The sequence below is a fragment of the Streptopelia decaocto genome (assembly GCF_964273445.1).
Source record: "Streptopelia decaocto genome assembly, contig: HAP1_SCAFFOLD_1072, whole genome shotgun sequence".
NCBI classification, from domain to species: Eukaryota; Metazoa; Chordata; class Aves; order Columbiformes; family Columbidae; genus Streptopelia; species Streptopelia decaocto.
Genome location: NW_028116255.1, coordinates 1 through 25,498, shown reverse-complemented (window position 1 = coordinate 25,498; position 25,498 = coordinate 1). Strand labels below are relative to the sequence as shown.

General features: G+C 59.7%; 1 protein-coding gene across 1 annotated transcript in view; it reads right to left on the bottom strand.

Annotated features, from left to right (window-relative positions):
- Positions 1–24,422, bottom strand: part of SYMPK (symplekin scaffold protein) — a gene marked incomplete at its 5' end in the record, with an annotated part of 39,270 nt that extends 14,848 nt beyond the window's left edge. Inside the window, 11 exons of the mRNA XM_082076745.1 lie at positions 183–333; positions 2,291–2,504; positions 4,548–4,698; positions 5,677–5,831; positions 7,456–7,695; positions 13,328–13,498; positions 14,621–14,870; positions 16,977–17,103; positions 20,224–20,297; positions 21,541–21,594; positions 24,357–24,422. Coding sequence (XP_081932871.1) covers positions 183–333; positions 2,291–2,504; positions 4,548–4,698; positions 5,677–5,831; positions 7,456–7,695; positions 13,328–13,498; positions 14,621–14,870; positions 16,977–17,103; positions 20,224–20,297; positions 21,541–21,594; positions 24,357–24,422 — 1,653 coding nt within the window. The remainder of the gene's footprint in view (positions 1–182; positions 334–2,290; positions 2,505–4,547; positions 4,699–5,676; positions 5,832–7,455; positions 7,696–13,327; positions 13,499–14,620; positions 14,871–16,976; positions 17,104–20,223; positions 20,298–21,540; positions 21,595–24,356) is intronic.
- Positions 24,423–25,498: the final 1,076 nt, after the last annotated feature.

The window sequence follows — 25,498 nt, the reverse complement described above, 5'->3', positions numbered from 1 at the left end:
AGTGCCTCCCAGTATCCCCCAGTGCTCCCCAGTGCCCCTCAGCTTCCCCTCAAGTCCCTCCAGTGCTCTCAGAGTCCCCCCTAGTGCTTCCCATTGCCTCCCCGTGCCCCCCAGTAACCCCCCAGTGCCTCCCAGTGCCCCCCAGTAACCCCCCAGTGCCCCCCAGTGCCTCCCAGTGGCACCTGCGCGGCGCCGCTGGCGGCCACGGCGCGCTCGGCGCGGAGGATGCGCTTGACGGCGCCCAGTTTCAGCTTCTCCATCTGCACGTCGCTCAGCGGCTTCAGCGCGTCGCTCAGCCGGAAAACCTTCTTCCGCCCCCCCGCCCCCGCCAGCCTGGGGGGGGACACGGAAAGGGACCCTCAGCACCCGCACAGGTACCGATGCACCCACCCCCCTGATTTAATCAACCCCCGGGAGTTAATTAACCCCCCCACAATGACTCAAATACCATGTTGACTCCAAACCCCCATTGATTCCAAAGCCCCATTGACTTCAAATCCCCATTAACTTCAAATCCCCCCCATTGACTCCAAACCCCCATTGATTCCAAAGCCCCATTGACTTCAAATCCCCCCCATTGACTTCAAATCCCCCCCACTGACTTCAAATCCCAATTAACTTCAAATCCCCATTGACTTTGAATCAACCCCATTGACTTCAAATCAACCCCATTGACTTCAAATCCCCCCCATTGACTTCAAATCCCCCCCATTGACTTCAAATTACCCCCCATTGACTTCAAATCAACCCCATTGACTTCAAATCAACCCCATTGACTTCAAATCCCAATTAACTTCAAATCCCCATTGACTTCGAATCAACCCCATTGACTTCAAATCACCCCCCATTGACTTCAAATCAACCCCATTGACTTCAAATCACCCCCCATTGACTTCAAATCCCCCCCATTGACTTCAAATCAACCCCATTGACTTCAAATCAACCCCCATTGACTTCAAATCCCCCCCATTGACTTCAAATCCTCCCCATTGACTTCAAATCCCCCCCATTGACTTCAAATCAACCCCATTGACTTCAAATCCCCCCCATTGACTTCAAATCCCCCCCATTGACTTCAAATCACCCCCCATTGACTTCAAATCAACCCCATTGACTTCAAAACCCCCCCAATGACTTCAAATCCCCACCATTGACTTCAAATCAACCCCATTGACTTCAAATCAACCCCATTGACTTCAAATCAACCCCATTGACTTCAAATCCCCCCCATTGACTTCAAATCAACCCCATTGACTTCAAAACCCCCCCATTGACTTCAAATCAACCCCATTGACTTCAAATCAACCCCATTGACTTCAAATCAACCCCATTGACTTCAAAACCCCCCATTGACTTCAAATCCCCCCCATTGACTTCAAATCAACCCCCATTGACTTCAAATCAACCCCATTGACTTCAAATCAACCCCATTGACTTCAAATCCCCCCCATTGACTTCGAATCAACCCCATTGACTTCCAATCAACCCCATTGACTTCAAATCAACCCCCATTGACTTCAAATCCCCCCCATTGACTTCAAATCAACCCCACTGACTTCAAATCAACCCCCATTGACTTCAAATCAACCCCATTGACTTCAAATCAACCCCATTGACTTCAAATCAACCCCCATTGACTTCAAATCCCCCCCACTGACTTCAAATCCTCCCCATTGACTTCAAATCAACCCCATTGACTTCAAATCAACCCCATTGACTTCAAATCAACCCCATTGACTTCAAATCAACCCCATTGACTTCAAATCCCCATTAACTTCAAATCCCCATTGACTTCGAATCAACCCCATTGACTTCAAATCAACCCCATCGACTTCAAATCCCCATTGACTTCAAATCAACCCCATTGACTCCAACCTCCCATTGACTCCAAACCCACAATAACTCCAACTCCCCATTGACCCCAAATCCCCATTGACTCCAACTCCCCATTGACCCCAAATCCCCATTGACCCCAAATCCCCATTGACTCCAACTCCCCATTGACTCCAACTCCCCATTGACCCCAAATCCCCATTGACTCCAACTCCCCATTGACTCCAACTCCCCATTGACTCCTTAATCCCAGGTCTAAACCTCACCTTAATTACACCCGAGATGACAGAACCAATTGGCTTTTCAGGCTATGAATTTATCAATAATATTCTGTATAAAACCCCTGTTTCACTCCATTTCCTGTCCCGCTCAGCTCCAACACCCAGACCTGCGCAAGCCCTTAATCCCAGCTCTAAAACTTGTCTTAATCTCAGCCCGGTTTGGGGGGCACACTCACCGGGGCTGTGTGGTCGGCATGATGGGTTCGGGGCGCCGTTTGGCCTGGGGGGCCTCCTCCTCGGGGTGCGGGGAGGCCGAAGCCTGGGCCCCCAGCACCGAGATGGCCTGACCCTGGGCCAACGCCGACAGGCGGCGCCGGATCAGGACGCTCTCAGGCTTGGCGGCCTTCTCCTCCCGGGCCTCCTCCTTCAGCTGCTTCGTCTGCTCCACGCCTGGGATAAACGGGAGGGGGTGAGTCAATGGGGGGGTTTGGGGGTCAATGGTGGGGGGTTTTGGGTCAATGGGGAAGGGTTTTGGGTCCATTGGGTGGTTTGGGGTCAACGTTGGGGGGTTCTGGGTCAATGGAGGGTGGTTCTGGGTCAACGTTGAGGGGTTTTGGGTCAACGGAGGGTGGTTCTGGGTCAACGTTGAGGGGTTTTGGGTCAATGAAGGGTGGTTCTGGGTCAACATTGGGGGGTTTTGGGTCAATGGGGAGGGGTTTTGGGTCAACGGGGAGGGGTCTGGGGTCCATTGGGTGGTTTGGGGTCAACATTGGGGGGTTTTGGGTCAATGTTGGGGGGTTTAGGTCCATGTTGGGAGGTTTTGGGTCAATGGGGAGGGGTTTTGGGTCAACGGGGAGGGGTTTTGGGTCAATGGGGAAGGGTTTTGGGTCCATTGGGTGGTTTGGGGTCAACGTTGGGGGGTTTTGGGTTAATGGAGGGTGGTTCTGGGTCAACGTTGGGGAGTTCTGGGTCAATGGAGGGTGGTTCTGGGTCAACGTTGGGGGGTTTTGGGTCAATGGGGAGGGGTTTTGGGTCAACGGGGAGGGGTCTGGGGTCCATTGGGTGGTTCTTGGTCAACGTTGGGGGGTTTTGGGTCAATGGGGGGTGGTTCAGGGTCAACATTGGGAGGTTTTGGGTCAACATTGGGAGGTTTTGGGTCAATGGGGAAGGGGTTTGGGTCAATGGGGAAGGGTTTGGGTCAATTGGGGGTGGTCTTGGGTCAATGGGGATGGTTTGGGGTCAATGTTGGGGGGTTTTGGGTCCACGTTGGGAGGATCTGGGTCAATGGAGGGTGGTTCTGGGTCAACGTTGGGGGATTCTGGGTCTATGGGGAGGGGTTTTGGGTCAATGGGGAGGGGTTTTGGGTCCATTGGGTGGTTTGGGGTCAACGTTGGGGGGTTCTGGGTCAATGGAGGGTGGTTCTGGGTCAACGTTGAGGGGTTTGGGGTCAATGGAGGGTGGTTCTGGGTCAATTGGGGGGTTTTGGGTCAATGGGGAAAGGTTTTGGGTCAACGGGGAAGGGTCTGGGGTCCATTGGGTGGTTCTGGGTCAACGTTGGGGGGTTTTGGGTCAATGGGGGGTGGTTCTGAGTCAACATTGGGAGGTTTTGGGTCAACATTGGGAGGTTTTGGGTCAATGGGGAAGGGTTTGGGTCAATTGGGGGTGGTCTTGGGTCAATGGGGGTGGTTTGGGGTCAATATTGGGGGGTTTTGGGTCCACATTGGGAGGATCTGGGTCAATGGAGGGTGGTTCTGGGTCAACGTTGGGGGGTTTTGGGTCAATGGGGAGGGGTTTTGGGTCAATGGGGAAGGGTTTTGGGTCAACTGGGAAGGGTCTGGGGTCCATTGGGTGGTTTTGGGTCAACGTTGGGGGGTTTTGGGTCAATGGGGGGTGGTTCAGGGTCAACGTTGGGAGGTTTGGGGTCAAAGGGGGATGGTTTGGGGTCAACCTTGGGGGTTTTGGGTCAATGTTGGGGGGTTTAGGTCCATGTTGGTAGGTTTTTGGGTCAATGGGGAGAGGTTTTGGGTCAATGGGGAGGGGTTTGGGGTCAATGTTGAGGGGTTTGGGGTCAATGTTGGGGGGTTTGGGGTCAATGTTGGGGGGTTTGGGGTCAATGCGGAGGGTTTTGGGTCAACGTTGGGAGGGTTTTGGTCAATGGAGGGTGGTTCTGGGTCAATGTTGGGGGGTTCTGGGTCAATGGAGGGTGGTTCTGGGTCAACGTTGGGGGGTTTTGGGTCAACGGGGGATGGTTTGGGGTCAACGTTTGGGGGTTTTGGGTCAACGGGGGATGGTTTGGGGTCAACGTTGGGGGGTTTTGGGTCAACGGGGGATGGTTTGGGGTCAACATTGGGAGGCTCAGGGTCAACGTTGGGGGGTTTTGGCTCAATGGGGTTGGTTCTGGGTCAACGTTTGGGGCTTTTGGGTCAACGTTGGGGGCATTTGGGTCAATGGGGAGGGTGGGGACAGGAATGGGGGGACAGGGGACAGCCAGACCCGGTCCCAGCCCGGCCGCCGTCATCTGGGTGGCCATGAGACGAGCCAGGTGCTTGATCTGCGCGGCCGTGCCGGCCGACTCCACCGGCGTGTAGGTGGCCTGGAAGGACGCGGGCATGGCCTCGGGCAGGTACACCATGCTGATCAGCACCTAAAATGGGGGGACACCACGTTAGAGCTCCCCAAAAGTGTCACATTGTCCCCTCAAAGTGTCACATCAACCCCCAGAGTGTCACATCATCCCCCCAGATGTCACATCCCACCCCAGATGTCACATCCCACCCCAGAGTGTCCCAACCTGTCCCCAATGTCACATCCCACCCCAGATGTCACATCCCACCCCAGATGTCACATCCCACCCCAGAGTGTCCCAACCTGTCCCAGATGTCACATCCCACCCCAGATGTCACATCCCACCCCAGACGTCACATCCCGCCCCAGATGTCCCAACCCATCCCCAGATGTCACATCCCACCCCAGGATGTCCCTACCCATCCCCAATGTCACATCCCACCCCAGATGTCACACCCCACCCCAATGTGTCCCAACCTGTCCCAGGTGTCACATCCCACCCCAGATGTCACATCCCACCCCAGAGTGTCCCAACCCATCCCAGATGTCACATCCTACCCCAGATGTCACATCCCACCCCAGAATGTCCCAACCTATCCCAGATGTCACATCCCACCCCAGATGTCACATCCCACCCCAGATGTCACATCCCACCCCAGAGTGTCCCAACCCGTCCCAGATGTCACATCCCGCCCCAGATGTCACATCCCACCCCAGAGTGTCCCAACCCGTCCCCGATGTCACATCCCACCCCAGATGTCACATCCCACCCCAGATGTCACATCCCAGCCCAGGATGTCCCGACCTGTCCCCAGATGTCACATCCCACCCCAGATGTCACATCCCGCCCCAGATGTCCCGACCCATCCCCAGATGTCACATCCCACCCCAGATGTCACATCCCACCCCAGAGTGTCCCAACCCGTCCCCGATGTCACATCCCACCCCAGATGTCACATCCCACCCCAGAGTGTCCCAACCCGTCCCCAGATGTCACATCCCACCCCAGGATGTCCCGACGGGTCCCCGATGTCACCCCGATGTCCCCAGGTCTGACCAGGTTGGCGACGTTCTCGGGCGTCAGCAGCGGCTGCAGGAACTCGGCCGTGATGTCGGTGTCCGAGGGGGCGCTGGCCTGGCCGCCCCCCTTGGGGACCGTCACCGCTGTCACCTCCAGGTCCTTGTCCTCATCGTCCTCGCCCAGGGGGGGCTCTGACACAAACGGGGTCACCGTCAGGACATGGGGACCCCGGAGAGGGACTTGGCGGGGGTGTGATGTCCCCAGTGTCCCCAGGAGGGACTGGGAGGAGCCTTAGGGACACTGGGAGAACCTTAGGGACACTTAATGCCACCACCTGTCCCCAGTGTCCCCAGGATGGACTGGGAGGACCTTAGGGACACTGGGATGACCCTATAGACATTTAATGCCACCACCTGTCCCCATTGTCCCCAAAGGGCCACCAGAAGGACCTGATGGACACTTAATGCCACCACTTGTCCCCATTGTCCCCAAAGGGCCACCAGAAGGACCTGATGGACACTTAATGCCACCACTTGTCCCCATTGTCCCCAAAGGGCCACCAGAAGGACCTGATGGACACTTAATGCCACCCCTTCTCCCCATTGTCCCCAAAGGGCCACCAGAAGGACCTGATGGACACTTAATGCCACCACTTCTTCTCATTGTCCCCAAAGGGCCACCAGAAGGACCTGATGGACACTTAATGCCATCACCTCTCCCCATTGTCCCCAAAGGGCCACCAGAAGGACCTGATGGACACTTAATGCCACCACCTCTTTTCATTGTCCCCAAAGGGCCACCAGGATGACCTTATGGACACTTAATGCCACCACCTGTCCCCATTGTCCCCAAAGAGCCACCAGAAGGACCTGATGGACACTTAATGCCACCCCTTATCCCCATTGTCCCCAAAGGGCCACCAGAAGGACCTGATGGACACTTAATGCCACCCCTTCTCCCCATTGTCCCCAAAGGGCCACCAGAAGGACCTGATGGACACTTAATGCCACCACCTGTCCCCATTGTCCCCAAAGGGCCACCAGAAGGACCTGATGGACACTTAATGCCACCACCTCTTTTCATTGTCCCCAAAGGGCCACCAGGATGACCTTATGGACACTTAATGCCACCACCTCTCCCCATTGTCCCCAAAGGGCCACCAGGATGACCTTATGGACACTTAATGCCACCACCTGTCCCCATTGTCCCCAAAGAGCCACCAGAAGGACCTGATGGACACTTAGTGCCACCACCTGTCCCCATTGTCCCCAGGATGGACTGGGAGGACCTTAGGGACACTGGGATGACCCTATAGACATTTAATGCCACCACCTGTCCCCATTGTCCCCAGGATGGACTGGGACGACCTGAGGGACACTGGGATGACCTTATGGACATTCAATGCCACCACCTGTCCCCAGTGTCCCCAGGAGGGACTGGGAGGACCTTAGGGACACTGGGAGGACCTGAGGGACACTTAATGCCACCACTTGTCCCCATTGTCCCCAAAGGGCCACCAGGATGACCTTATGGACACTTAATGCCACCAACTGTCCCCATTGTCCCCAAAGGGCCACCAGAAGGACCTGATGGACACTTGATGCCACCACCTCTCCCCATTGTCCCCAAAGAGCCACCAGGATGACCTTATGGACACTTAATGCCACCCCTTAACCCCATTGCCCCCAAGACCCACCAGAAGAACCCAACGCACATTCACCCCCACCCATCCCCTCCAGAGCACCAGAAGAACCCAAACCACCTCCAGCGCCACCACCGTCACCCCCAGGACACCCCAACCCTCCTCATCCTCACCGATCTTCATCTTCTTGAGCGCGGCGTCGGGCTCGTCGCGCGGGCGCTTGCGGGCGTCGCGCGGGCTGGGGAGGCTGCGGGCGATCTCGCTCTGCTGGGTGCCCAGGTCCACCAGCAGGGTGGTGATCTGCGCCTGGAAGTCGCCCGAGGCCGGGTGGCGCAGGACGCTCAGCAGGTGCAGCTTCAGGTTCTTGCGCACGCTGCTCACCTGCGACTTGGCCAAGGTGGGCGGGAGGTTGGCTGCGGGGGACAGGGACAGTTGGGGACATTTTATGGACACCTGGGGACACTTTATGGACACCTATAGACACTTGGAGTCAATGGACACCATGGTTGGATGGCATCAGATAGAGGTTCCAAGGTCTTCAAGATGCTGCTCACCTGAGACTTGGGCAAGACATTGAGGGGGTCAGGGTTAGGGACACCTGGGGACACTATTATGGACACCTGGGGACACTTTATGGACATCTATAGTCAAGGGACACCATGGGTTGGTGGTATCAGATGGAGGTTCCAGGTTCTTCAAGATGAGACTTTGGGCAGGTTGGGCAAAAGTATTGGGGGGGACAGTGTAAGGGACACCTGGGGACACTATTATGGACTCCTGGGGACACTTTATGGACACCTATGGACACCTGGAGTCAATGGACACCATGGTTGGGTGGCATCAGATGGTGGTTCCAAGGTCTTCAAGATGCTGCTCAACTAAGAGCTGGGGAGGTTGGCCAAAAGCATTGGGAGGGATAGTGTTAGGGACACCTGGGGACACTATTATGGACACCTGGGGACACTTTATGGACACCTATGGACACTTGGAGTCAATGGACACCATGGTTGAGGTGGCATCAGATGGAGGTTCCAGGTTCTTCAAGATGAGACTTTGGGCAGGTTGGCCAAAAGTATTGGGAGGGACAGGGTTAGGGAGACCTGGGGACACTATTATGGACACCTGGGGACACTTTAGGGACACCTATGGACACCTGGAGTCAAGGGACACCATGGTTTGGGTGATGGAGAAACCTCAGGAGATGCAGCTTCAGGTTCTTCAAGATGCTGCTCAACTAAGACTTGGGCAGGTTGGCCAAAAGCATTGGAGAGACAGGGTTAGGGACACCTGGGGACACAATTATGGACACCTGGGGACACTTCATGGACATCTATAGTCAAGGGACACCATGGTTTGGTGGTATCAGATGGAGGTTCCAAGGTCTTCAAGATGCTGGTCAACTAAGACTTGGGCAGGTTGGCCAAAAGCATTGGGGGAGACACCTGAGAACACTACTATGGACACCTGGGGACACTATTATGGACACCTGGGGACACTTTATGGACACCTATAGACACTTGGAGTCAATGGACACCATGGTTGGATGGCATCAGATGGAGGTTCCAAGGTCTTCAAGATGCTGCTCACCTGAGACTTGGGCAAGACATTGAGGGGGTCAGGGTTAGGGACACCTGGGGACACTATTATGGACACCTGGGGACACTTTATAGACACTTGGAGTCAATGGACACCATGGTTGGGTGGCATCAGATGGAGGTTCCAAGGTCTTCAAGATGAGACTTTGGGCAGGTTGGGCAAAAGTATTGGGGGGGACAGTGTAAGGGACACCTGGGGACACTATTATGGACTCCTGGGGACACTTTATGGACACCTATGGACACCTGGAGTCAATGGACACCATGGTTGGGTGGCATCAGATGGAGGTTCCAAGGTCTTCAAGATGCTGCTCAACTAAGAGTTGGGGAGGTTGGCCAAAAGCATTGGGAGGGATAGTGTTAGGGAGACCTGGGGACACTATTATGGACACCTGGGGACACTTTATGGACATCTATGGACACTTGGAGTCAAGGGACATCATGGTTGAGGTGGCATCAGATGGAGGTTCCAGGTTCTTCAAGATGAGACTTTGGGCAGGTTGGCCAAAAGCATTGGGGGAGACAGGGTTAGGGACACCTGGGGACACTGTTATGGACACCTGGGGACACTTTATGGACACCTATGGACACCTGGAGTCAAGGGACATCATGGTTGGGTGGCTTCAGATGGAGGTTCCAGGTTCTTCAAGATGAGACTTTGGGCAGGTTGGCCAAAAGCATTGGGGGAGAACAGTCTTAGGGACACCTGGGGACACTTTATGGACACCTACGGACACTTGGAGTCAATGGACACCATGGTTTGGGTGATGGAGAAACCTCAGGAGATGCAGCTTCAGGTTCTTCAAGATGCTGCTCAACTAAGACTTGGGCAGGTTGGCCAAAAGCATTGGAGAGACAGGGTTAGGGAGACCTGGGGACACTATTATGGACACCTGGGGACACTTTATGGACACCTATGGACACCTGGAGTCAATGGACACCATGGTTGGGTGGCATCAGATGGAGGTTCCAAGGTCTTCAAGATGCTGCTCAACTAAGAGTTGGGGAGGTTGGCCAAAAGCATTGGGAGGGATAGTGTTAGGGACACCTGGGGACACTATTATGGACACCTGGGGACACTTTATGGACACCTATGGACACCTGGAGTCAAGGGACATCATGGTTGAGGTGGCATCAGATGGAGGTTCCAGGTTCTTCAAGATGAGACTTTGGGCAGGTTGGCCAAAAGCATTGGGGGAGACAGGGTTAGGGACACCTGGGGACACTGTTATGGACACCTGGGGACACTTTATGGACACCTATGGACACCTGGACTCAAGGGACATCATGGTTGGGTGGCTTCAGATGGAGGTTCCAGGTTCTTCAAGATGAGACTTTGGGCAGGTTGGCCAAAAGCATTGGGGGAGAACAGTCTTAGGGACACCTGGGGACACTTTATGGACACCTATGGACACTTGGAGTCAATGGACACCATGGTTTGGGTGATGGAGAAACCTCAGGAGATGCAGCTTCAGGTTCTTCAAGATGCTGCTCAACTAAGACTTGGGCAGGTTGGCCAAAAGCATTGGAGAGACAGGGTTAGGGAGACCTGGGGACACTATTATGGACATCTGGGGACACTTTATGGACACCTATGGACACTTGGAGTCAATGGACAGCATGGTTGGGTGGCATCAGATGGAGGTACCAAGGTCTTCAAGATGCTGCTCACCTAAGAGTTGGGCAGGTTGGCCAAAAGCATTGGGGGAGACACCTGAGAACACTACTATGGACACCTGGGGACACTATTATGGACACCTGGGGACACTTTATGGACACCTATGGACACTTGGAGTCAATGGACACCATGGTTTGGTGGCATCAGATGGAGGTACCAAGGTCTTCAAGATGCTGCTCACCTAAGACTTGGGCAAGACATTGAGGGGGTCAGGGTTAGGGACACCTGGGGACACTATTATGGACACCTGGGGACACTTTATGGCCACCTGGAGTCAATGGACACCATGGTTGGGTGGCATCAGATGGAGGTTCCAAGGTCTTCAAGATGAGACTTTGGGCATGTTGGGCAAAAGTATTGGGGGGGACAGTGTAAGGGACACCTGGGGACACTATTATGGACTCCTGGGGACACTTTATGGACACCTATGGACACCTGGAGTCAATGGACACCATGGTTGGGTGGCATCAGATGGAGGTTCCAAGGTCTTCAAGATGCTGCTCAACTAAGAGTTGGGGAGGTTGGCCAAAAGCATTGGGAGGGATAGTGTTAGGGACACCTGGGGACACTATTATGGACACCTGGGGACACTTTATGGACACCTATGGACACCTGGAGTCAAGGGACATCATGGTTGAGGTGGCATCAGATGGAGGTTCCAGGTTCTTCAAGATGAGACTTTGGGCAGGTTGGCCAAAAGCATTGGGGGAGACAGGGTTAGGGACACCTGGGGACACTGTTATGGACACCTGGGGACACTTTATGGACACCTATGGACACCTGGAGTCAAGGGACATCATGGTTGAGGTGGCATCAGATGGAGGTTCCAGGTTCTTCAAGATGAGACTTTGGGCAGGTTGGCCAAAAGCATTGGGGGAGACAGGGTTAGGGACACCTGGGGACACTGTTATGGACACCTGGGGACACTTTATGGACACCTATGGACACCTGGAGTCAAGGGACATCATGGTTGAGGTGGCATCAGATGGAGGTTCCAGGTTCTTCAAGATGAGACTTTGGGCAGGTTGGCCAAAAGCATTGGGGGAGACAGGGTTAGGGACACCTGGGGACACTGTTATGGACACCTGGGGACACTTCTATGGATACCTACAGACACCTGGAGTCAAGGGACACCATGGTTTGGTGGTATCAGATGGAGGTTCCAGGTTCTTCAAGATGCTGCTCAACTAAGATTTGGGCAGGTTGGCCAAAAGCATTGGGGGAGACACCTGGGGACACTATTATGGACACCTGGGGACACTTTATGGACACCTATGGACACCTGGAGTCAAGGGACATCATGGTTGGGTGGCTTCAGATGGAGGTTCCAGGTTCTTCAAGATGAGACTTTGGGCAGGTTGGCCAAAAGCATTGGGGGAGACACCTGGGGACACTATTATGGACACCTGGGGACACTTTATGGCCACCTGGAGTCAATGGACATCATGGTTTGGTGGCATCAGATGGAGGTTTCAGGTTCTTCAAGATAAGACTTTGGGCAAGTTGGCCAAAAGCATTGGGGGGGACAGTCTTAGGGACACCTGGGGACACTGTTATGGACACCTGGGGACACTTTATGGACACCTATGGACACCTGGAGTCAAGGGACATCATGGTTGAGGTGGCATCAGATGGAGGTTCCAGGTTCTTCAAGATGAGACTTTGGGCAGGTTGGCCAAAAGCATTGGGGGAGACAGGGTTAGGGACACCTGGGGACACTGTTATGGACACCTGGGGACACTTTATGGACACCTATGGACACCTGGAGTCAAGGGACATCATGGTTGAGGTGGCATCAGATGGAGGTTCCAGGTTCTTCAAGATGAGACTTTGGGCAGGTTGGCCAAAAGCATTGGGGGAGACAGGGTTAGGGACACCTGGGGACACTGTTATGGACACCTGGGGACACTTCATGGACACCTATGGACACCTGGAGTCAAGGGACATCATGGTTGGGTGGCTTCAGATGGAGGTTCCAGGTTCTTCAAGATAAGACTTTGGGCAGGTTGGCCAAAAGCATTGGGGGGGACAGTCTTAGGGACACCTGGGGACACTATTATGGACACCTGGGGACACTTCTATGGATACCTACAGACACCTGGAGTCAAGGGACACCATGGTTTGGTGGTATCAGATGGAGGTTCCAGGTTCTTCAAGATGCTGCTCAACTAAGATTTGGGCAGGTTGGCCAAAAGCATTGGGGGAGACACCTGGGGACACTATTATGGACACCTGGGGACACTTTATGGACACCTATGGACACCTGGAGTCAAGGGACATCATGGTTGGGTGGCTTCAGATGGAGGTTCCAGGTTCTTCAAGATGAGACTTTGGGCAGGTTGGCCAAAAGCATTGGGGGAGACACCTGGGGACACTATTATGGACACCTGGGGACACTTTATGGCCACCTGGAGTCAATGGACATCATGGTTTGGTGGCATCAGATGGAGGTTTCAGGTTCTTCAAGATAAGACTTTGGGCAAGTTGGCCAAAAGCATTGGGGGGGACAGTCTTAGGGACACCTGGGGACACTATTATGGACACCTGGGGATGTCTGGGGACATCTGGGGACACCTGGGGACACCTGACCCTGCGTTCCGGGTGCCATCAGCATCTCTCACCCTCAAGGCTCCAGAACTTGGGAGCGTTGGGGCCACGGGAACCTCAGCCGCTCTGTGTGATGGTGACACCGGGGGGAGGTGACGGTGACACCGGGGGGGGTGACGGTGACACCGGGGGGGTGACGGTGACACCGGGGGGGGTGACGCTCACCGTGGAGGGTCTCGTAGGCCTGGATGACCTCGGCCATGAACATGGGGCGCTGGCGGGCGATGGAGGCCAGCGAGCCCAGCGCCGCCGTCAGGTTGATGCTGGAGATGGCCGGGTGGACCATGAACTTGAGCAGCTGCTCCAGCGCCGCCTTCCCCTCCTCCCACAGCACGTCTGGGGACACGGGACGTGGCGGGGACGTGGGGACAAGGGGGGGACATGGGGGGGATATGGGGGGGACATGGAGGGGACATATGGGGGGGACATGGGGGGGAAATGGGGGGGACGTATGGTGGGGACAGAGAGGGGACACAGGGGGAAAATAGGGGGGACACAGGTGAACCCAGGTGACCCCCAATCCCATAGGTGACCCCCAATCCCACATGGACCCCCCAATCCCACAAGTGAGCCCCAAGCCCACATCGACCCCCCAATCCCAGGGATCCCCCAATCCCATAGGTGACCCCCAACCCCACATGGACCCCCCAGTCCCATAGGTGACCCCAATCCCATAGGTGACCCCCAATCCCACATTGACCCCCCAAACCCAGGGTTCCCCCAATCCCATAGGTGACCCCCCAATCCCACATGGACCCCCAATGCCACATCGACCCCCCAAACCCAGGGATCCCCCAATCCCATAGGTGACCCCCAATCCCACATGGACCCCCCAATCCCATAGGTGACCCCCAATCCCACATGGACCCCCAATCCCATAGGTGACCCCCAATCCCACATGGACCCCCAATCCCACATGGACCCCCAATCCCATAGGTGACCCCCAACCCCACATGGACCCCCAATCCCACATGGACCCCCAATCCCATAGGTGACCCCCAATCCCACAGGCAACCCCTCAATCCCACAGATGACCCCCCAATCCCATAGTTGACCCCCCAATCCCATAGGTGACCCCAAACCCACATCGACTCCCCAATCCCAGGGGTCCCCCAATCCCATAGGTGACCCCCCAATCCCATAGGTGACCCCAAACCCACATCGACTCCCCAATCCCAGGGGTCCCCCAATCCCATAGGTGACCCCCAACCCCATAGGTGACCCCTCAATCCCCCATGGGTCCCCTAATCCCATAGGTGACCCCAATCCCACATGGACCCCCAATCCCATAGGTGACCCCCAATCCCACATCGACCCCCCAAACCCAGGGATCCCCCAATCCCATAGGTGACCCCCAATCCCACATGGACCCCCAACCCCACATGGACCCCCAACCCCACATGGACCCCCAACCCCATAGGTGACCCCCAACCCCATAGGTGACCCCCAATCCCTCACTGTATTTGATGTAGGGATGGTCCTTGGGGATCCGCTCCAGGCTGATGTCGCCCTCGTGGCGCTTGGGGACGTCGGAGTCGGGGACGCGGGGGGACAGGGTGACGATGAGCCCCTCCACGAACTTGATGGCGTGGGTGCGGACGCCGTCGTTGTCCGAGTCCAGCAGCAGGATGATGTCGTTGGCCATGGCCGTCACCAGCTCCCAACAGGCCTCCTGCAGCTCGCTGATGACCTTGGACTTGACCATCCACTGCGGGACACCGGGGGTTAATCCTGAGCCAGCACCCATGGGTGACAAGCCCAGAATTCAAGGGTGACACCCCCCAGAACCCAAGGGTGACACCCCCAGAACACAAGGGTGACACCCCCAGAACACAAGGGTGACACCCCCAGAATCACCGAGATGCCTCTCACAGGTCACTGATGACCTTGAACTTGACCATCAAGTGTGGGGGGCAAGGGGTTAATACTGAGCCAGCACCCATGGGTGACAACCCCATAATCCAAGGGTGACACCCCCCAGAACACAAGGGTGACACCCCCAGAATCACCGAGACCTGGGAGACCACCACAGGTCGCTGGTGACCTTGAACTTGACCATCAAGTGTGGGGGGCAAGGGGTTAATCCTGAGCCAGCACCCATGGGTGACAAGCCCAATACCCAAGGGTGACACCCCCCAGAACCCAAGGGTGACACCCCCAGAATCACCGAGACCTGCGAGACCACCGCAGGTCACTGGTGACCTTGAACTTGACCATCAAGTGTGGGGGGCAAGGGGTTAATCCTGAGCCAGCACCCATGGGTGACAAGCCCAACACCCAAGGGTGACACCCCCCAGAACCCAAGGGTGACACCCCCAGAATCACCGAGACCTGCGAGACCACCACAGGTCGCTGGTGACCTTGAACTTGACCATCAAGTGTGGGGGGCAAGGGGTTAATCCTGAGCCAGCACCCACGGGTGACAAGCCCAACACCCAAGGGTGACACCCCCCAGAACCCAAGGGTGACAGCCCCAGAATCACCGAGACCTGCGAGACCACCACAGGTCACTGGTGACCTTGAACTTGACCATCAAGTGTGGGGGGCAAGGGGTTAATACTGAGCCAGCACCCATGGGTGACAGCCCCAGAATACAAGGGTGACACCAACACCCATGGGTGACACCCCCAACACCTCCATAGCACCTATGGGTGACACCCCAGCACCCATGGGTGACACCCCCCGCACCCCATAGCACCTATGGGTGACACCCCCAGCACCCATGGGTGACACCCCCAACACCCCCATAGCACCTATGGGTGACACCCCCAACACCCATGGGTGACACCCCCAACACCCCCATAGCACCCATGGGTGACACCCACAGCACCCATGGGTGACACCCCCCGCACCCCATAGCACCTATGGGTGACACCCCAGCACCCATGGGTGACACCCCCAACACCCCCAGCACCTATGGGTGACACCCCAGCACCCATGGGTGACACCCCCAACACCCCCACAGCACCCATGGGTGACACCCCCAACACCTCCATAGCACCTATGGGTGACACCCCAGCACCCATGGGTGACACCCCCAACACCCCCACAGCACCCATGGGTGACACCCCAGCACCCATGGGTGACACCCCCATAGCACCTATGGGTGACACCCCCAGCACCCATGGGTGACACCCCCAACACCCCCACAGCACCCATGGGTGACACCCCAGCACCCATGGGTGACACCCCCATAGCACCTATGGGTGACACCCCCAGCACCCCTGGGTGACATCCTCAGCAGCCCCACAGCACCCATGGGTGACACCCCAGCACCCATGGGTGACACCCCCATAGCACCTATGGGTGACACCCCCAGCACCCCTGGGTGACATCCCCAGCAGCCCCACAGCACCCATGGGTGACACCCCAGCACCCATGGGTGACACCCCCCGCACCCCATAGCCCCTATGGATGACACCCCCAGCACCCATGGGTGACACCCCCAACACCCCCATAGCACCTATGGGTGACACCCCCAGCACCTATGGGTGACACCCCCACCACCCATAGTTGACACCCCCAACACCCCCATAGCACCTATGGGTGACACCCCAGCACCCATGGGTGACACCCTCAGCACCCAAGAGCGACCCCCCCACAGCACCTATGGGTGACACCCCCACAGCACCTCTGGGCGCCCCAGCACCCATGGGTGCCCCCAACACCCCTCCCTTAGTTTACTGATGACCTTGAACTTGCCCATCCATTGTAGGAGATGAGCAATGAATCCCATCCCAGCCCCCATGGGTGCCCCCCCAGCCCCCCCCCAGCACCCAAGGGTCCCGCAGCACCCATGGGTGCCCCCCCTCACCTGCAGGGCCACCTTGTAGAGCTGGGTCATGGTCAGAATGGCCTTTTTGACCACGTTGACGTTCTCGTCCTTGAGCAGCATGTTCAGGTTGGCGATGAGCTTGAGCAGCAGCTCGATGTCCCGCTTGCTATGGGTGGGGGGCACCCATGGGTGGGGGGGAGCACCCATGGGTGGGGGGGGTGCCGAATTAGTGCGTGTGGGGGTCACAAACCCGCTCCCCCATCACCCAAAGCACCCATCTGCACCCCGCAATCATCCCTTTGGACCCCCCCAGGAGCACCCATGGGTGGGGGGGGACACCCATGGGTGGGGGGGAGCACCCATGGGTGGGGGGGGTGCCGAATTAGTGCGTGGGGGGGTCACAAACCCGCTCCCCCATCACCCAAAGCACCCATCTGCACCCCGCAATCATCCCTTTGGACCCCCCCAGGAGCACCCATGGGTGGGGGGGGACACCCATGGGTGGGGGGGAGCACCCATGGGTGGGGGGGTGCCGAATTAGTGCGTGTGGGGGTCACAAACCCGCTCCCCCATCACCCAAAGCACCCATCTGCACCCCGCAATCATCCCTTTGGACCCCCCAGGAGCACCCATGGGTGGGCAGGGGGGCACCCATGGGTGGGGGGGAGCACCCATGGGTGGGGGGGGCGAATTAGTGCGTGGGGGGGTCGCAAACCCGCTCCCCCATCCCCCAAAGCAAAGGATGCTCAGCACATCCCCACCCCGCAATGGGGCGACGTCCCTTTGGACCCCCCCAGGAGCACCCATGGGTGGGGGGGGACACCCATGGGGGGGGGGGAGCACCCATGGGTGGGGGGGGTGCCGAATTAGTGCATGGGGGGGTCACAAACCCGCTCCCCCATCACCCAAAGCACCCATCTGCACCCCGCAATCATCCCTTTGGACCCCCCCAGGAGCACCCATGGGTGGGGGGGGGACACCCATGGGTGGGGGGGAGCACCCATGGGTGGGGGGGGTGCCGAATTAGTGCGTGGGGGGGTCACAAACCCGCTCCCCCATCACCCAAAGCAAAGGATGCTCAGCACATCCCCACCCCGCAATGGGGCGACGTCCCTTTGGACCCCCCCAAGAGCACCCATGGGTGGGGGGAGCACCCATGGGTGGGGGGGGTGCAGAATTAGTGCGTGTGGGGGTCACAAACCCGCTCCCCCATCACCCAAAGCAAAGGATGCTCAGCACATCCCCACCCCGCAATGGGGCGACGTCCCTTTGGACCCCCCCAGGAGCACCCATGGGTGGGGGGGGACACCCATGGGTGGGGGGGGTGCGGAATTAGTGCGTGGGGGGGTCACAAACCCGCTCCCCCATCACCCAAAGCACCCATCTGCACCCCGCAATCATCCCTTTGGACCCCCCCCAGGAGCACCCATAGGTGGGGGGGGACACCCATGGGTGGGGGGGAGCACCCATGGGTGGGGGGGTGCAGAATTAGTGCGTGTGGGGGTCACAAACCCGCTCCCCCATCACCCAAAGCACCCATCTGCACCCCGCAATCATCCCTTTGGACCCCCCCAGGAGCACCCATGGGTGGGGGGGGCACCCATGGGTGGGGGGGGGCACCCATGGGTGGGGGGAGCACCCATGGGTGGGGGGGGGTGCCGAATTAGTGCGTGGGGGGGTCACAAACCCGCTCCCCCATCACCCAAAGCACCCATCTGCACCCCGCAATCATCCCTTTGGACCCCCCCCAGGAGCACCCATGGGTGGGGGGGGGGACACCCATGGGTGGGGGGGAGCACCCATGGGTGGGGGGGGTGCCGAATTAGTGCGTGGGGGGGTCACAAACCCGCCCCCCATCACCCAAAGCAAAGGATGCTCAGCACATCCCCACCCCGCAATGGGGCGACGTCCCTTTGGACCCCCCCAGGAGCACCCATGGGTGGGCAGGGGGGCACCCATGGGTGGGGGGGAGCACCCATGGGTGGGGGGGGCGCCGAATTAGTGCATGGGGGGGGTCACAAACCCGCTCCCCCATCACCCAAAGCACCCATCTGCACCCCTCAATCATCCCTTTGGACCCCCCCAGGAGCACCCATGGGTGGGGGGGGACACCCATGGGTGGGGGGGAGCACCCATGGGTGGGGGGGGTGGCTAAATTAGTGCATGGGGGGGTCACAAACCCGCTCCCCCATCACCCAAAGCACCCATCTGCACCCCGCAATCATCCCTTTGGACCCCCCCAGGAGCACCCATGGGTGGGGGGGGACACCCATGGGTGGGGGGGAGCACCCATGGGTGGGGGGGGGCGAATTAGTGCGTGGGGGGGGTCACAAACCCGCCCCCCCATTACCCAAAGCAAAGGATGCTCAGCACATCCCCACCCCGCAATGGGGCGACATCCCTTTGGACCCCCCCAGGAGCACCCATGGGTGGGGGGGAGACACCCATGGGTGGGGGGGAGCACCCATGGGTGGGGGGGGGTGCAGAATTAGTGCGTGTGGGGGTCACAAACCCGCTCCCCCATCACCCAAAGCACCCATCTGCACCCCGCAATCATCCCTTTGGACCCCCCCAGGAGCACCCATGGGTGGGGGGGGAGCACCCATGGGTGGGGGGGGTGCCGAATTAGTGCGTGTGGGGGTCACAAACCCGCTCCCCCATCACCCAAAGCAAAGGATGCTCAGCACATCTCCACCCCGCATTCATCCCTTTGGACCCCCCCAGGAGCACCCATGGGTGGGCAGGGGGGCACCCATGGGTGGGGGGGAGCACCCATGGGTGGGGGGGGGGGGGCGAATTAGTGCGTGTGGGGTCACAAACCCGCTCCCCCATCACCCAAAGCACCCATCTGCACCCCTCAATCATCCCTTTGGACCCCCCCAGGAGCACCCATGGGTGGGGGGGGACACCCATGGGTGGGGGGGAGCACCCATGGGTGGGGGGGGTGCCAAATTAGTGCGTGTGGGGGTCACAAACCCGCTCCCCCATCACCCAAAGCACCCATCTGCACCCCGCAATCATCCCTTTGGACCCCCCCAGGAGCACCCATGGGTGGGCAGGGGGGCACCCATGGGTGGGGGGGAGCACCCATGGGTGGGGGGGGTGCAGAATTAGTGCGTGTGGGGGTCACAAACCCGCCCCCCCATCACCCAAAGCAAAGGATGCTCAGCACATCCCCACCCCGCAATGGGGCGACGTCCCTTTGGACCCCCCCAGGAGCACCCATGGGTGCTGCCCCCCCACCCATGGGTGCCCCCCCACCCATGGGTGCCCCCCCCACCCTCACCAGGCCTCCTCGATGAAGCCGACCACGAACTTGCGCACTTCGATGGATTTGTCGGCCTGGAAGGCGATGATCTCCTGGGGGGGGGCACACAAATATGGGGGGGTCAGAACCAAGGGTGGGCCCCCCCAGATCGATGGGTGCACCCCCAGATCCATGGGTGCACCCCCAGATCCATCCTGCACCCCTAAGTCCATCCCAGCCCCCCCCAGATCCATGGGTGCCCCCCCAGATCCATGGGTGCACCCCCAAACCCATCCAACCCCCCCTAAATCCATCCCAGCCCCCCCAAATTGATCCCAGGCCTCCCCAAAGTCCATCCAACCCCCCCAATCCAACCCACACCCCCAAATCCATTCCAGCCCCCCCAAGCCCATCCTGCACCCCCAATCCATCCTGCACCCCCAAATCCACCCCAACCCCCCCTAAATCCATCCCACCCCCCCCAAGTCCATCCCAGCCCCCTCAAATTGATCCCAGCCCCCCCAAATCCATCCAACCCCCCCAAATCCATCCCAGCCCCCCCAGATCCATCCAAACCCCCCCATAATCCATCCCAGCCCCCCAGATCCATCCTGCACCCCCAAATCCATCCAAACCCCCAAAGTCCATCCAACCCCCCCAAATCCATCCCAGCCCCCCCAAATCCATCCAAACCCCCCTAAATCCATCCCAGCCCCCCCAAATCCATCCAACCCCCCCCAAATCCATCCTGCACCCCCAATCCATCCCAGCCCCCCAAATCCATCCCAGCCCCCCCAAATCCATCCTGCACCCCCAAATCCATCCCAGCCCCTCCAGATCCATCCAAACCCCCCTAAATCCATCCCAGCCCCCCCAGATCCATCCTGCACCCCCAAATCCACCCCACCCCCCCCAACCCATCCAACCCCCCCCCAAATCCATCCTGCACCCCAAACCCATCCCACCCCCCCGGATCCGTCCAAACCCCCCAAATCCATCCAGCCCCCCCCCCCCAAATCCATCCTGCACCCCCAAAGTCCATCCTGCACCCCCAAATCCACCCCAACCCCCCCAAATCCATCCCACCCCCCCCAAGTCCATCCCAGCACCCTCAAATTGATCCCAGCCCCCCCAAATCCATCCAACCCCCCCCAAATCCACCCCACCCCCCCCAAATCCATCCAATCCCCCCTAAATCCATCCTGCACCCCAAACCCATCCCACCCCCCCGGATCCGTCCAAACCCCCCAAATCCATCCAGCCCCCCCCCCCTAAATCCATCCCACCCCCCCAAGTCCATCCTGCACCCCCAAATCCACCCCAGCCCCCCCAAATCCGTGTGTCCCCCCCCCTCACATCCAAGAAATTGTCCAGCAGCGTGGGGTCCTTGTTGATGATCAGCTCCTGCACCTGCGGACGGACACACGGACCCGCTGGGACGGACACACGGACACGGGGGGACGGACACACGGACACACGGACACGGGGGGACGGACACACGGACACGGGGGGACGGACACACGGACCCGCTGGGACGGACACACGGACACACGGACACGGGGGGACGGACACACGGACCCACTGGGACGGACACACGGACCCGCTGGGGATGGACAAATGGACACACGGACCCCCTGGGGACGGACACACGGACACATGGACACGGGGGGATGGACACACGGACCCGGGGGGACGGACACAGGGACACACGGACCCACTGGGGACAGACACACGGACATGGGGGGACGGACACACGGACCCGCTGGGACGGACACACGGACACGGGGGGACGGACACACGGACCCCCTGGGGACGGACACACGGACACGGGGGGATGGACACACGGACGCGGGGGGACGGACACACGGACATGGGGGGACGGACACACGGACCCACTGGGGATGGACACACGGACACACGGACACAGGGGGATGGACACACGGACACACGGACCCACTGGGGATGGACACACGGACACGGGGGGTCAGGGGGACAGACACACGGACTCGCTGGGGACGGACACACGGACCCGCTGGGACGGACACACGGACCCGCTGGGGATGGACAGATGGACACACGGACCCCCTGGGGACGGACACACGGACACATGGACACGGGGGGACGGACACACGGACCCGATGGACACACGGACACATGGACACGTGGGGACGGACACACAGACCCGCTGGGGATGGACACACGGACACGGGGGGATGGACACACGGACCCGCTGGGGACAGACACACGGACACACGGACACGGAGGGACGGACACACGGACACGGGGGGACGGACACACGGACCCGCTGGGGACGGACACACGGACCCGCTGGGGATGGACACACGGACACACGGACCCACTGGGGACGGACACACGGACACACAGACACGGGGGGATGGACACACGGACCCGCTGGGGACGGACACACGGACACATGGACACGGGGGGACGGACACACGGACCCACTGGGGACGGACACACGGACATGGGGGACCAGGGGGACAGACACACGGACTCGCTGGGGATGGACAGATGGACACACGGACCCCCTGGGGACGGACACACGGACACACAGACACGGGGGGACGGACACACGGACCCGCGGGGGACGGACACACGGACCCGCTGGGGACGGACACACGGACACGGGGGGACGGACACAGGGACACACGGACACAGGGGGATGGACACACGGACACATGGACACGGGGGGATGGACACACGGACGCGGGGGGACGGACACAGGGACACACGGACCCGCTGGGGACAGACACACGGACATGGGGGGACGGACACACGGACCCGCTGGGACGGACACACGGACACGGGGGGACGGACACACGGACCCCCTGGGGACGGACACACGGACACACGGACATGGGGGGACGGACACATGGACCCACTGGGGATGGACACATGGACACACGGACCCACTGGGGACGGACACACGGACACATGGACACGGGGGATGGACACACGGACACGCTGGGGATGGACACACGGACACATGGACACGGGGGGATGGACACACGGACGCGGGGGGACGGACACACGGACATGGGGGGACGGACACACGGACCCACTGGGGATGGACACACGGACATGGGGGGATGGACACATGGACCCACTGGGGATGGACACAGGGACATGGGGGGTCAGGGGACAGACACACGGACCCGCTGGGAGGGACACACGGACACGGGGGGACGGACACACGGACCCGCTGGGGATGGACAGATGGACACACGGAACCCCTGGGGACGGACACACGGACACATGGACACGGGGGGACGGACACATGGACACGGGGGGATGGACACACGGACACACGGACCCGCTGGGAGGGACACACGGACCCGCTGGGACGGACACACGGACACAGGGACACAGGCGGATGGACACACGGACCCGCTGGGGACGGACACACGGACACGGGGGGACGGACACACGGACCCACTGGGGACGGACACACGGACATGGGGGTCAGGGGGACAGACACACGACTCGCTGGGGACGGACACACGGACACGGGGGGACGGACACACGGACCCGCTGGGGATGGACAGATGGACACACGGACCCCCTGGGGACAGACACATGGACACGGGGGGACGGACACACGGACACGCTGGGGATGGACACACGGACACACGGACACGGGGGAACGGACACACGGACACATGGACACGGGGGGACGGACACATGGACATGGGGGGACGGACACACGGACCCCCTGGGGATGGACAGATGGACACACGGACCCCCTGGGGACGGACACACGGACACATGGACACGGGGGGACGGACACATGGACATGGGGGGACGGACACACGGACCCGCTGGGGATGGACACACGGACACGGGGGGACGGACCCACGGACCCGCTGGGGACAGACACACGGACATGGGGGGATGGACACACGGACCCGCTGGGGACAGACACACGGACACACGGACACGGGGGGACGGACACATGGACCCGCTGGGGATGGACACACGGACACGGGGGGATGGACACATGGACCCACTGGGGACGGACACACGGACACGGGAGGATGGGGGGACGGACACACGGACATGGGAGGACGGGGGGACGGACACACGGACCCACTGGGGACGGACACACGGACACGGGGGGACGGACACACGGACACACGGACCCCCCCCCAAACCTGCTTGAGGAGGCTGATCTTGGTGTCGGTGCCGATCAGCGCCGCCTGGTTCAGCAGCTCCACCACCTGGGGGACACGGGGGATCCGCTTGGGGGTCACCAGATCCCGGGGGGGGGGGGGGGGGGGGGGGTGGATCCCATCGTGGGGATCCAGCCGCTCGCCCCCACCGCAGAGCCCCCCAGCAGATCCCAGTGTCGTGTCCCCCCCCCCCAATACTGGTCGTCCCCCCCCAGCAAATCACACACACACACACACAGTAGATCCCAATTCCCCAGTAGATCCCGCCCCTCCCCAGCAGATCTCACTCACACACACAACCCCCCCAGTAGATCCCAGTTCCCCAGCAGATCCCACTCCCCCAGTAGATACCCCACCCCCCACCAGCAGATCCTGGTTCCCCAGCAGATCCCACTCCCTCAGTAGATCCCAGCTCCCCAGCAGATCTCCCCCGCCCCGATCCCTCCCCAGCAGATCCCACTCCCCCAGCAGATCCCCCCCTTGAGCAGATCCCCCCCCAGTACATCCCCCACCCGAGCAGATCCCACGCCCTCAGTAGATCCCCCCACCTGATCCCGGTTCCCCCAGCAGATCCCACGCACCCCCACCCCCCAAGCAGATCCTGGTTCCCCCAGCAGATCCTCCTCCCCCCCACACCCATTCCCCAGCAGATCCCACACACGCCCCAGCAGATCCCAGTTCCCCCAACAGATCCTGGTTCCCCCTGTAGATCCCTCCCCAGCAGATCCCACATATACCCCCAGCAGATCACACGCCTCCTCCCAAAACGGTTCCCCCAGCAGATCCCAGTCCCCCCAGCGGATCCCACATAGACCCCCCCGCAGATCCCGGCTCCCCCGGCAGATCCACCCCCCTCAGTTCCCCCAGCGGATCCCCCCAGCAGATCCACCCCCTCCCCCCAGATCCCGGTTCCCCTAGAGGATCCCACATATACCCCCCCATAGATCCTGGTTCCCCCAGCAGATCCCCTAGTGGATCCCGATCCCCCCAGCAGATCCCTCCCCCCCCCCACCCCGTTCCCCCCAGCAGATGTCCCCCCCGCCCCCCCCAGATCCCAATCCCCCCTCAGCGGATCCAGGTTCCCCCAGCAGATCCACCCCTGCCCAGGTCCCCCAGTGGATCCC